Below are 13,780 nucleotides of genomic sequence, written 5' to 3' on the forward strand. Positions count from 1 at the left end.
TCAGACCTATTTCATACACATGTCAAATCAGAAAAAATAATACAACAATTATGTAAAAAATCCGGTGTTTACTTCAAATAAATAAGGAAAATAATGATTTGAATGTTTCAAAATTCAATTTTAAACAGAAAAAATCAAAATTTAGGGGCAAAAAAGAATCTTTTTCGATGAAAACTGCGGCAAACCGCCTTCTGTTTGTTTGTCACAGTGATCTCGAAAAGTTATTCGAAATCAAAAAAAAAATCGTCTTAATCGGACAACCGAGCTAAAAGTTATGACCTTTCAAAGTTTTCCAAGCTAAAAAACATAAACTGTTGATCCACGTCAACAAATCGCGTCCTCGTAGGCATATAATTAGTAGCTGATTTTTCTTGAGTTTTTAATTACATATAATGATGAAAGTGATATGCGCTTACTTGGCATAGTGTCGTTGTTTTAACTTTTACGCAATCTTATTCGAAACATTCATGCCACATCAGCATATATTCTATTAAAATCATACCACGAAATCATATAAAAAAATTATATTTGTTTAAAAAAGTAACTGAATTATTAAGTAATTGCTAAAATAATTTTTAAAGCTTAATTATGACATGCGACGCAGAAACGATAACATATACCTATCGTAATTACGGCCATCTCGATATTATCAAATATAATTATTCAAAATAGTAGTAATTTTATATTTCAAGCTATATGGCTTGGTTCTTTGCTTGATTGCCATGGATGGGAAAGTCTTTGCTGGAATCATGCATGTGCTACTTGGAGATAAATGGGGTGCCACTAGTAACCGGCTTTGTTCTATTTAGTTCTTTGTGCGTAAGGCTTACTCTTCTTTTTATTTACCCAGAAAAAAATATGAACTTCAAAAAAGAAAAAAAAACCCAGAACCAAGTCCCTTTCATAACATTGGGTGAATAAATATCACTACATAATAATGAAAAAATATACTTGTAAAATTACACAACATCAACATCGAACTTCATCAGCAATACCACGTAGACGAATAGAAGTGAACACAAAGATACTAGGGTTGTTGGTCTTAGGTCCCAATCTGTGTTACAAAACATATAAATTCCTCGAGACATAAACTGATATCATGCACATGTATGGCCTCCGACATCTCTTTTTTCTCTTTGGTTATATACACAATAGCCAACTTGAAGGAGAGACAGCATTTACCGGAATAAAAAGATCCGAAAATGAACTAACAGTTGATGCCACATTGACCATTAGCGGCAGCTTTTGTAGCTTCTGAGGTGAAGGGGTCGATACGCACCCACAGCAATGAGAAGATGGAAGCAAGAAGTATAGACCACACGATGACAATTGTAGGGGTACGATTTTGACGACCCACCAAACCTTTCAAGAAAGGATACAAATGAGCAATCACCCAGATGGCAAAGAAAAGCTTGCCAAAAAGAGGACCCCAGGATTGGTAACCACTGTTTATAGCATACGACACGCCGGCCACAATGCCCACCAGGTTGATAATGAGTACTGTGGTTGGAGGAATGAGAAGTGATGTCCATTTGAAAACATAAAGTTCGGCAAAATCGCCATCATCATCAGACGCCTTTGAAGTGACAGTGAAGTTGGTATCTATTCCAGCAAGCACTTTCAGAAGACCCTGGAAAACAGCAAAGAGATGAGCTGATGTCCCACCAATGACCCAGAATTGTTCATTTCTCCACCAGTCTTCGATACTGACACCACTCCACCTAAGCTCAAGTATTCCAGTGGCAAAAATGGAGACGAAAAGGAGAATGAACCACATGCTAGCAAAGTTGCTTATCTGCAAAAAGATTGGAGGAAGAACATACATCAGTGTCAGAGGAAATAGTTTTTAGAGGGCTACAGGGGTAGAAATCAGTTTCAAAGGAAAAAGGGAAGCTCTAGTAATCACTTACCTCAGGAATGATAAATTTTCCTGTCAGAAGGCAAAAGGCAGGAAGCATACAATAAGCAAGCAAAGGAATAGAGGTGAGGGGGTAAACAATGGTGTTAATGTATGCCAGTCTCTCCAGAAGCCTCAATCTTCCTTTGTAACCATACCATATGGGGCAATGTCTACTCAGCAAAATCTCAATAGAACCCAAGGCCCATCGAAGCACTTGGTTCAGACGATCAGAAAGATTGATAGGAGCAGATCCCTTAAATGCTGGACGAGGAGGCATGCAATAGATTGATATCCACCCACGAGCATGCATCTTAAAACCAGTCAAAATATCTTCTGTAACAGAACCATAAATCCATCCAATCTAGTGACAAGAGGGAAAAAAAAAAAAAGGGTTAACACATATAAAAAGGGAAACCAGGTAAGGGCACTACTAAAGGCCATGATACTTCACAACTGACCTCCTTGCCCCATTCAGTCTTGTCCTCGTATCCACAACTAATAACATGGATTGCTTCTTTTAAAAGTGTTGCAGGATTGGTTGATGGTGGAATGCCTCCTTGTTCCATGAAGGTAGCAGCAATAAATACCGGGGACTGACCAAATCGCTTCTCTAGTCTCTTCTGAGACATGAGAAGAGATCTTTCTTCCTCATATCCTGCAGAAAATAATAAATGAAATTGAGACCAGTCAGACCATGGGCAATACTTTTATACAAACTGCATGATCTTGAATAATGTTGATTCTGGAAAAATATGATATAATAAAAATTTTAAGACAGCCACGCTGAAAAGGGAAGAACCCACACTGTATCATATGCAATATAGAATGATAGGATCTAGTACTATATTAGAGATAAAAATCAGAAAGTAATAGAGTAGTTTCGACCAAAAGCCCACCTTCTACACCCTCCTCAATGTCTTCCATATTGAAAATAGGGATGGTCGATTCAGTTCTCTTAGCTGCCCTCTTCTTGTCAATGTATTTTTTATTCCCACTCTTTCCCTTCTTTCTTGAACCACAACAACTCTTAACAATAATATTTGGTTCCAAATCTGCTTCTGTCAGAACCGGATCATACCCATATAGAGCTTGCCTGTTGAAACAGCAACCAGTTCCCACATAGACAGGACCTTGGATGCCATCTAACCCTTTCAAGTTAATCTGCAAAATACAAGCACAAAATGAACTACCATCCCCCGTTAACTAGTAATTTGAAACAAGTTCTATAATGAAGCCAAATTAACGGGTCATACATCAAAGAACACAATATTCCTATTGGCATATCGATCGTGCAAGTCAATGCCATCAAAACGTTGAGGGAACTGCACATAGCACGTCTTCCTTCCATAGGCAGGATCCATCATGAAACACATTGCTTCTTTAAGAGCTTTACTGTTATTGAAGTAGTGATCACAATCGACATTCAACAAATATGCCCCATTGGTAAGAACAGCTGAAACTCGAATCTGAGGATCAAAAGATGCCCAGGTTAGAAAATGAAACAGACAATCGCCCTACCAAGTTGCAAGGGCAGAAGGTCTAAAACGATTTTCCTGACAAAAAACTGGCCCATATGTCTACACGACACATTCCTTAGTAAACAATATCCAGCAAAGGAACCAAGGAAGGATTATTGCAAAGGTATGCAACTGACTATAAATATTATGCTCTAAAACATTTCGGTTAGATGCAGTCCCGGAAAAAGACCAGAGGACATCTGTGACTGCTTAAGAGATACATAGTGAAATTGAAAAAGGGCAGAGAATTGCATACCAAAGCATTCATGGCTCCAGCTTTCTTGTGGTGTTGGAAGCCAGGTCGCTTCTCACGAGAAACATAGATAAGGCGAGGTAGCTCATTTCCATCAGTATCAAGCCCCCCACTATGACCTAGAAACACCTGTTGTTCAACAAAATTACATTAGAAAATAGAAAGAACCATGATAGTAAGTAATCACAGAACCAACTTTACTGGAATGCAACTCAGTTGAAGGATAATACCTGTATCATTCCTGGATGATCTCTTGGGTTATTTCCAGGCCATGGTGTTCCATCCTGCATTGTCCAACCTTCTTCAGGCATTTTCTGAGCTTTGGCAACAAGGGCATTGATCCGCACCTTGAATTCTTCATATTCTCTCTGTCAAAAGAAAATTTCACCTTTCTCAATGTTAGAAAATGTGACATCTTTTTCCCATTTAATAGGAAATAGTGAGTGGAAGAAACATTTTTTTAGATTTTATTTTCTCACGTTCTAAAAATTTTCATTGTACTTGGGTTGGAACCCACTTAGGCCTATTGCGGAATTCTTTCTTCAGTTTTTTATTTACTTATTTATGCAGTGTCTAACTGCAAAAAAATATACGAAGGTATGGACAGTTTCAAGCAAAGCTTACCAAGAAATACCCACAAAAAGGACAGGAAATCATTTTAAGGTCTATTGTAAATTAATAAATATCTTAATAGGTCCAGGAATCAATGTTTAAGAAGGCACACATAAGCATAATTAGGCATCTTTACACCGACCTTCATTGCACGACGCTCCTTGACAAAAGAAGGCTTTATCTTGTCCTTTAGATAATCAATCTTTTGAGCAAAATAAAACTCAGGAGCTCTAGGCTCTATACTGTGCTTCTTGCAGAAAGGCACCCACTTCCTTGCAAACTCTGCAGTTTCAGAGAGGGCTTCAAAAGTCAGCATAGCTGAACCATCATCAGAAACATAGCAAGCTACTTTGTCCACAGGGTAATCCACCGCAAGGATTGACAAGACAGTGTTCGCTGTGATAAGCGGAGGCTCTTTGAGTGGATCCACTGTACTGACAAAAACATCTACAGGGGATAGCTGTGATGGTTCCCCATCCCGGTCATATCTAGAAAACAGAGCCAACCAATATTAATGTTATGATAACAGACAACAGCACAAAAAATATACATAGGCAGACAAGAGCAAAGGATTTTTTCAGCCAAATATGAAACAAACCATCAGCGAGGTAATAGAACTGACCTCAAAGCTAGCCTGTCAAGGTAGGTCTCACGATTAATGGGATACCATTTTGGAAACTGATCTAGAAGCCAAGATAAAGCAAACCAAATCTCACAGATAACAGAAGTTAGCCACAATGGATATGCATCTTTCACTGGATGTGTTGCACGATATTGCAAGAAAAAGCCCAAAATGATGAGACGGAGAATGATGACAACACGATAAGGGGTCAGGTGAGACGAAGAAATAGGCACCACACGACTCAAAGGTTGACGAGCATCATCAGCCCTGTGGAACAAGAACCATCAAACTTCAAAATCAAATGCATAGATGACATCAACTGAGTAAAAAATCATTCCAATTATGACTACAAAGTCAAAAGGAATGGACACAACTTGCATCTAGAGATAGAAATATAAAAAAAGTGACAATACTCCAAATTAAAATTTGACCAAAAAATTAAGTATGAAAAAACAAAATTAAAGATTGAAAAAATAAACTTAATGTAACTTATATGGTCATTTAGATATATAAAAACACTCAATGGAACATGGTAAACTAATTTAAATTCTATTCCAGACAAGATAAGCTCACATTTGCAATTCATCCCCATTCGAACCAGTTCCTTCTATATCTCCCTTCCCTTCAGGGTATCTATTGTTCATATGCATCACATTTTTCTCCTGTTTGAGTTTCCAACTTTCAACCCTTTCCTTCCAATCAACATTCCCAAGGCCATAAGAATTCAAGTCCTTTGTTGGATCCACAATTCTCACCGGGACTACAAGAACAGATGACATATAATTGAGATAATAAACACTTCAAAAAGGGGGAAAAGAAAAATCTCGTAAACAAACCCAATGACTTAATTACCTGGTTGCCTTGGGTCAACATAAGGAGAAGAACTAACATTCTTTTCAGAAGGACCCAAAGGACCTGATGTCGTTCGCACCGATCGATTGTCCGGTGTAGCAATTTCTCCAGAAACCTGAAAATGTTGGCCTATCAGTTAGAAAAATGACCATTTAAGTAGCAGAAATCATAAATCTCATGGTATTAATCAGCAGAGAATATATTAGCAAAGCTAGTCACTTCCCCAAATACAAAAGGCTTTTCTTATGATTTAACCAAACCATGTTGGGCTATACATGAGAATTAAAAGGCTGATGATAGCAAGATTGCAATGCTACAAAACCAAGCAAGAATGAAATGATTTTGCCAATTAAATCTAAGTAGGAGAAACCATAATGTATGACTTGAGTTTTCCAACTTTGAAACGGAAACTCAGGAATTGAACAGCACAGCTTGATCACCAAGTAGATAGATGAAAGGGTACTAAAAGATGAAACAGATAATCGCATCTTTGCAAACTCCATAACATGAATAGGTACAGAAGCACATAAAACGCCTACCGTATGGCCATTGGTTAGAAGAGGGATTGGTTGTTGAGATTCATGTCTCGAGGATGAAGAAAGATCCACATCTTCACCCTGCCATTGCCTCCTAGCCTTACTGAGTCCTTGAGCATAATCAAACTCATTCTCCAAGTCATCAACATCTTCCTCATCATCATCTCCCTCCACTCTAGGACTCCCTGAAATATTCAGAAATTACTTACTTCACACATGATATAAAAATCTTAGAAGCCAAATCATAAAACGAAATTCCTAAGAAAACAAAAAAACCTTTATGCCTCTTGTATCTAGTCTTGCACTGGGGACAACACTGAGTCCCATCTTTCCGTTCATACTCATAACAAGGCCGGCAAACTGGGAAGGCACACTCATTGCAAGCAACGAACACATCACCGGCAGCACCAACTCCAACATTATCACCACAGATCTGACATGTCTGCCCATTCAAATTCTTTAGCGGTTTGGGCTGCATTCAGAAAGGACAATTAACGCAGTTAGAAATCTTCTGAAAATTTGCAGTTGAACCAAATAAAACCATATGCTTAAATATAAAACCAAATAGCCACAGCAAATCATCGAATGACCAGACTCTACAGATGAGTGTCTAGAATAAAAATCAGAACCAAATCTCAAGATCTGATTATGTTCACTAACCAATCATTCAATTCCTCAGTCAATAAGCTTCAAAGTAAAGAATTGAATTTACTTTCACTCAAATGACCGTTAGATCTTAACAACTATGAACTTTTTAAGTCCTTTTCTATGATAACAAAACTCAGATCTTAACATCACACTATTAGAATAAGTAAAAAATGATAAAAGAAAAATCAAACTAGAATAATGAAATAAGAAATGAGACAAACCCCACTATCAGAATCATGGCGAATCCGAACCAACTGGTTAGTCCGGTGAGAACCGGCCACCATTCCAGCACTTGCTTCCATTATATTGTTATTACAGATCAAAAGGGAAGGGTATTAAATGAAAAATATAGATATTAAGAGAAGTGAGAAAAAGCTGTCGGCAATTTCTCCCCTTCAACAAGCCGTCTCCATCTTCCCCATACTCATTCCAGCTATTGTGTGGGCTTAATGGGTTGTCCCTTTTATCACTTATTTTTTTCTAATTATTTAGTATTTTATTATTTTCTATGATGTAACAAATTTTACCGGGTGAACCAGTTGCTATCTCCCTCCCCCTACTACCTAACACTGCTCGGCTTTGCTGATTTTGTCATTACGGCTCGGCTGCCTCAGCTTTATAGCCTCCTTTGACTTTTTAATTAAAAACTTCTTTATTACATTTAATTTCAATGATAAATTAGGGTAAATTATACATAAAAGTCCTTTTTTTTTAAATTTATCGAAATTGCCCGGTATTTTATTATTTACCGGAATGGGCCATTTTCCCCGAAATTACGTCCACGTCAGTGCGATGTCAGGGGATGTGTCAGCAAATCGCGTTCACGTCAGCGCGATTACTTATGTGGCAACAAATCGCGTCCACGTAAGCGCGATTTGCTGACGTGGAAGTAATAATTCATTAACAGTTTGTGTTTTTTAGCTTGGAAAACTTTGAAAGGTCATAACTTTTGGCTCGGTTGTCTGATTGAGACGATTTTTTTTTCGAATAACTTTTCGTGATCTACGCGCTGACAAACAACCGAAGGTGGTTTGCCGCAGTTTTCGTCGAAAAAGATCCTTTTTTACCTCTAAATTTTGATTTTTTCGGTTTAAAATTGAATTTTGAAACATTCAAATCATTATTTTCCTTATTTATTTGAAGTAAACACCGGATTTTTTTTTACAGAATTGTTGTATTATTTTTTCTGATTTGACACGTGTATGGAATAGGTCCGATAAATCGTTAGAACGTAAATAATATAATTAAGATAATAACAGTATTTTTATAATATGTTAATTAATTAGTTTAGCTTAGTTGGTTAATATGCTTGCTTTTTCCCTTAGTACCTTGGTTCAAATCTTATTGTCAATAAATTTGAATCTTTTTGTACTTGTTGCATTTATTTTTTAATCAATTAACTCTTCAATACTATATTAATATATATTATTAGTACAATAGTATACACGGATTGACAATTTGAGCTACAATATTATGAATATTAACTACAATACATAATTTGAGCTACATATTACAGTAATACATTAATATGTATTATTAGGAGCAAAATACTAAAAAAAGGGGCAAATTACACATAAAAGTCCTATTTTTTTAAAATTTACGCTGACGTGGACGCGATTTGCTGACACGCCCCCTGACATCGCGCTGACGTGGATGCAATTTCGGGGAAAATGGCCCATTCCGGTAAATAATAAAATATCGGGCCCATTTCGGTAAATTTTTAAAAAATAGGCCTTTTTTGGTATTTTGCCCCATAAATTACACCTAAGGTCAATAAATTATTAATAAATTTATGTTTTAATCATTTAACTTCAAAAATTACAAATGATCCACTAAACTATTTGAAATTTTTCATTTAAGTCACTAAACTGTTCATAAGTTTTAATTTAAGTCACTGAGCCACTAAGGGTTTTTTTTTTTTTTAAATCTGGATAGCAAGTTCCAAACGTGAATCGACGATTGGTATGACGAATCTATACCCATCACAAGTAGAAAAATATACCTTAGATTTAAATCGATCTGACAGTTAATGTTAAAAACCGAATAAGAAAGTTGTTTAGATTTTGGTTCACAAATATATGACATTCAAAGATATTTCATGAATTTTTTTTAACTATAGAAGAAAAAGGGAATGAGAACTTTTAATTGGTGCAGGCGGTGCAAACAGAAAATGCCATACAACACTAGGTTATGACAACTCAATGACTTAAATGAAAACTTTCAAATAGTTCAGTGACCATTTTGTAACTTTTTAAAGTTATGTGACCAAAACATAAACTTATTAATAGTTTAATGACTTTGGGTGTAGTTTACCTTAATCTCAAATATGTACAAAATATGATATTCATAGATGTTTTTAACCAACTAGTGTTGGACAACGATAAGGCATATTGCAGTCTCGTGAAGAGAGCTTGGGTTCGAATCTTGGAAACAACATTGTTAAGAGGAGTAACTATGAACTCCAAAAAAGATTAATCTTCATAGACCATATAACAAACATGATAGCTTCAACTTGTAAAAATTAAAACCTAAATTATAAACACTAATTATAAAAAATCAAAATTAAACCTGAACACTAAATCGAATAAATTTATGTTGTAAAAGAGTAAACATAAACATGTAAATCATGTAAAAAATTGTAGTAAGTAATTTGTAGAAATTAAAACATAAATTAGAGATCAAATTGATATAACTGAAAAATGCGTAGGACTTAAAAATAAAATTAATCTAAATAGAATTAAATTTTGAATAAATCATATAATAATTTTAAAATTAGCCTTAAAAGTAAAATTTAAAAGCCTCTTAAAAGTGCGTTCCTTGGTTACCAAAAAAGTGTATTCCTATAATATAATATGTATGATTTCATAGGTAACAATTTTACATGTTGTAATTTCTTTTTTTTAATTTTATTTTTCTGAAAAAGAATTTATTTTCTACAGTTATTCTCGTATTTTTATTAGCAAATCTAATAGATGATTTATTATTAGTCGTGAACAAATTAAAGAATAGGATTATAGATATTCCAAACCCTCGTGTAATTTACAATTATATAGTTTATCATTTGTAATTTAAAAATTTATATTTAGTTATCTTTTATATGCTTACAAACCAAAGATATATGAGATAATTCATCTATATTAATTTACACTCAGAACTAGCCGTTTAGCTTAGCCACACGGCTCTTCACCCCTTTTTACTATTTGCTTACCAACCCGGTAATATTGTTACACGTGTTCAGCTGACACTTAACCACTTTCCTTCACGGAAATGGACAACTTACACATTATACAACGTTTTTCCTTGCTGGCAATAGCCTGTTCTTAAAAGTACCGGTTATTGCCGGTACTCCGCATCTGCCACTCCTTTGCCTGTCGGTGGACTCAATAGTCTATACTCCTCCAAGTTCTTAATTTTACAGGATTTCAACTCATTCCGAATTTACAAATATACCCTCTACCTTATGGTGCGAGAAGTGTTTTTTTTTTCTGTTAAACTCACAGTGGAATTATTTTCAACTTTTTTCTAATTTAATAATTTTTTTTTAAATTTCATTGATGAAAGTATTTTGATTAATTGAATCAATTAATATTTTATTTTATTTTTTCATAAACAATTCTAACAAACCATTAGAATTTAAAATAATATAAAGAAAAATACAAGTCAAGACAGCCAATGTTGGGGCTTTCACAAAAGCAAATTAGTGAAAATAGTAACTAGAAATATGCCAGTAATAAATAACTACGGTACTATGTTTCATCATTTGGTTCTTGTGATTTGAGAACTGATGGTATTTTTTCTTTCAAAACACCACACACATAAAAGTAAAACACAAGTATTTAACAACAATCATAACTGGTGCTCATTGAAAATTATTACTAACAACAAAATACATCAATGAAAGTAAGTTACAAAGAATTTCCCAGTTTACTCTAAAAAAAAAAATTCCCAGTCTAAATACCATCCTCAAGAAGTCAAAATTGCAAGAATCATACCTCTTTCAATGAACAGTAACCCCAAAATCTGTTCATGCACAACGTATCTTCAAGGGTATAAGGAAACAGGAAGCATGAACCAATGAAAATCTAAAGATCACCAAAAGCTTGAACTCGAATGATCCGATTATTATAGGTATTCTCCCAGTTCTATAGTTAGAAAACCAACCAATTATAGAACACAGGCATGGAATGTTAAACATACTGTTAATTACATTTAACATGCCACAATTGGATGACAGCCCAAACTATATTATTCAATGAGCTGAATGGTTATTTCATCACCAATAGTCTCCACAAGAACAAAGACCATCTTTAAAATGATGGAACCGATTAGCATCCCTAACCACGATGACTCTCTCAGTGATCTTGGATATAAATTTAGTGGCAGTATGACAATCTACACAAACTCGTAGATTCTTGAAAATTCTAATTTCAGTTCCAGGGTCTGTAGCAATAAGACCAAAAGCAATGGCTAATTTCTCACTGTGAACATTTATCATTAGTTCCTTCTCTTCCTCTTCTACATCATGCAATGCGGTATCAATCTCAGTCTGAAACCCTGCCTCCTTCATTTTCCTTATTAATTTTTCTAGCATTGCATAGATTGCTGATGCTTGAGGATGGGACTGATCACCAGATGTAAAGACATGTGGAGTTTCACTGATCTCAATTAAAGTGCATCCAGGAGTCTTTGCCAACTTCCTTTTCTTAACATTTTGCCGGACCGAAGCAGCCAGTCGATAGTTCCTCTCAACTGAGTATAAATTTGACAGTAAAACATAATATCCTACACTTTCAGGATCCAATTCAAATAGCTTTTCAGAAGCCACACGAGCAATCTTTTTATCCTTGTGGATCACACAAGCACCAAGCAATGCACCCCATTCAGCAGCCCCTGGCTCAACTGGCATTTCCTTTATAAACTTTAAGGCCTTTTCTAGTTGGCCGGCTCGGCCAAGGATGTCAACCATGCAGGCATAATGTTCAGGTAACGGCTTATAGTGATAATCAAGGATCATAGACTGGAATATTTTTTCTCCTTCTTCCACCAAGCCAGCATGACTGCAAGCATATAAGAGAGAAAGAAATGTCACACCATTTGGTGTAACCCCAGAATGTGACATCTCAGAGAAGAGCTTTAGTGCATCCTGGCCCTGGCCATGAAGACCATAACCTGAAATCATTGCATTCCAAGTCACCACATTCTTCCCCACCATCAAGTCAAACAATTCTCGAGCCTCGCTAATGCCACCACATTTTGCATACATATCAATTAAAGCAGTTGAGACATATATGTTAGACTCAAAATTCTTGCTTTTAACTAGGCTATGTACCCATTTCCCCAGACTAAGAGTTCCAAGCTGAGCACAAGCTGAAAGAATGCTTGTAACCGTGACAGGGTTGGGACTAACTTTGGATCTCTGCATTTCTTGAAAAAGAGATATTGCTGCTTCGGTCAATCCATTTTGGGTGTACCCTGAGATCATAGCATTCCAAGAGGCTGGTGTTTTCTCAAAAGACTCGTCGAAAAGCAGCCGTGCAGATTTAATCTCATTTAGTCTGCTATAAACAGTAGTTAATGCTGTTGAAACAGAAGGTTGTGAGAGAATACCAGATTTCACACAGAAACCATGAATACAGTCAGTAAGACTTAAATAACCAAAAGGATGAAAGACAGGAATCAACCCCACAATTGAGCTTGAATTGACCTTTTCCCCGGAACCAAGGAGTTGTTTAAAGAGCCTTACTGAACACTCACTCTCACCATTGCTAGTATACCCCGAAATCATTGCATTATAAGAAACCAAATCTGGTCTGCGTATCTCTCCAAACAATAACTTAGCTGCCTCAATGTCCCCACATTTTGAATACAATGAAATAAATCCGGTAAGCACATGAACATACGAATGAAACCCCAGTTTTATAGCTAAACACTGAACCTCCATTCCCAAAGTCAATTCTTGCAGCTCAGCCAAAGCCGGTAAAATAGCTGCCACAGTGGTTGAATCCAAAGGAATCCCACCATCTTTAAGCATACGCTCAAACACCCAAACCGCATCATCAAAACAACAATTTCTAACCAACCCAGAAATCATAGAATTCCACGACACTGTATCTCTTACAGGCATTTTATCAAACACCTTTCGCGCCAAGTCAATCCGCCAATTCTTTAAGTAAAAATCAACAACGGCAGTGCCCACAAACAAATCCGATCCATACCCATCAACAACCGCATGTTGATGTAACAAAATCCCCACTTTCTCATCCGAAAGGGTTGAAGCAGATGCGATAGCGAAAGCGTAAGTGAAGTTATCAGGCTTGAGATGAGTGCATTTCCTCAAATGGGTGTAGAGCGAAATGGAATGGGCGTTAGAGAAGCCTTTGATGAGGACATTGAAAAGGAAGAGATCGGGGTTAGGGATGGAGAGGAATAGGTGACGTGCGTAGGAGGTGGCCTTGAGGTCGAAGAGCCTGTGAGTGAGTTTAGTAATGGTGGAGATATCATTTTGGAAGTCATTAAGGATGATCTGAGCGTGGGTTTGGGTGAGATGAGAAAGGGTTGTGGATTTCTTGAGTAGGTTGAGGAAAAAGTTTCGACTTCCTGTGGGGGAGTAAGTGCTTGTTATTGCGGACTTCATTAACATCTGCTTTACTATGCAAACCAAGAGTCGAACTCTCTCTCGCTTTGAATCATACCAGAGGTAAAATGGCGGGAAACAGAGAGCAATGGCAAATCCTGATAATTTTATTGAATCTGTTGATTTTGTGAATAAAATTTTATAAAATTTCTAATATTTAATATTAAAAATGATAGATAAAAGATAACTAATAAAAAAAATAAAAG

General features: G+C 36.1%; 2 protein-coding genes across 2 annotated transcripts; both read right to left on the reverse strand.

Moving 5' to 3' along the window:
- Nucleotides 1–881: 881 nt before the first annotated feature.
- On the reverse strand, nucleotides 882–7,383 carry LOC105767345 (cellulose synthase A catalytic subunit 1 [UDP-forming]). Its single transcript, XM_012586840.2, has 14 exons — nucleotides 7,162–7,383; nucleotides 6,569–6,764; nucleotides 6,296–6,477; nucleotides 5,757–5,871; nucleotides 5,478–5,664; nucleotides 4,905–5,171; nucleotides 4,425–4,770; nucleotides 3,901–4,038; nucleotides 3,674–3,799; nucleotides 3,154–3,366; nucleotides 2,797–3,061; nucleotides 2,359–2,555; nucleotides 1,911–2,261; nucleotides 882–1,795 (listed from the first exon to the last, which is right to left on the reverse strand). The coding sequence occupies exons 1-14, from the start codon at nucleotides 7,240–7,242 to the stop codon at nucleotides 1,208–1,210; spliced, it is 3,252 nt and encodes a 1,083-aa protein (XP_012442294.1). The 5' UTR covers nucleotides 7,243–7,383; the 3' UTR covers nucleotides 882–1,207.
- A 3,392-nt stretch (nucleotides 7,384–10,775) lies between these two features.
- On the reverse strand, nucleotides 10,776–13,685 carry LOC105767349 (pentatricopeptide repeat-containing protein At4g30700). The gene has a single exon (XM_012586847.2). The coding sequence runs from the start codon at nucleotides 13,578–13,580 to the stop codon at nucleotides 11,214–11,216; it is 2,367 nt and encodes a 788-aa protein (XP_012442301.1). The 5' UTR covers nucleotides 13,581–13,685; the 3' UTR covers nucleotides 10,776–11,213.
- Between the last annotated feature and the right edge of the window lie 95 nt (nucleotides 13,686–13,780).

This window comes from Gossypium raimondii, chromosome 5 (assembly GCF_025698545.1).
Source record: "Gossypium raimondii isolate GPD5lz chromosome 5, ASM2569854v1, whole genome shotgun sequence".
In the NCBI taxonomy this organism is placed as follows: Eukaryota; Viridiplantae; Streptophyta; class Magnoliopsida; order Malvales; family Malvaceae; genus Gossypium; species Gossypium raimondii.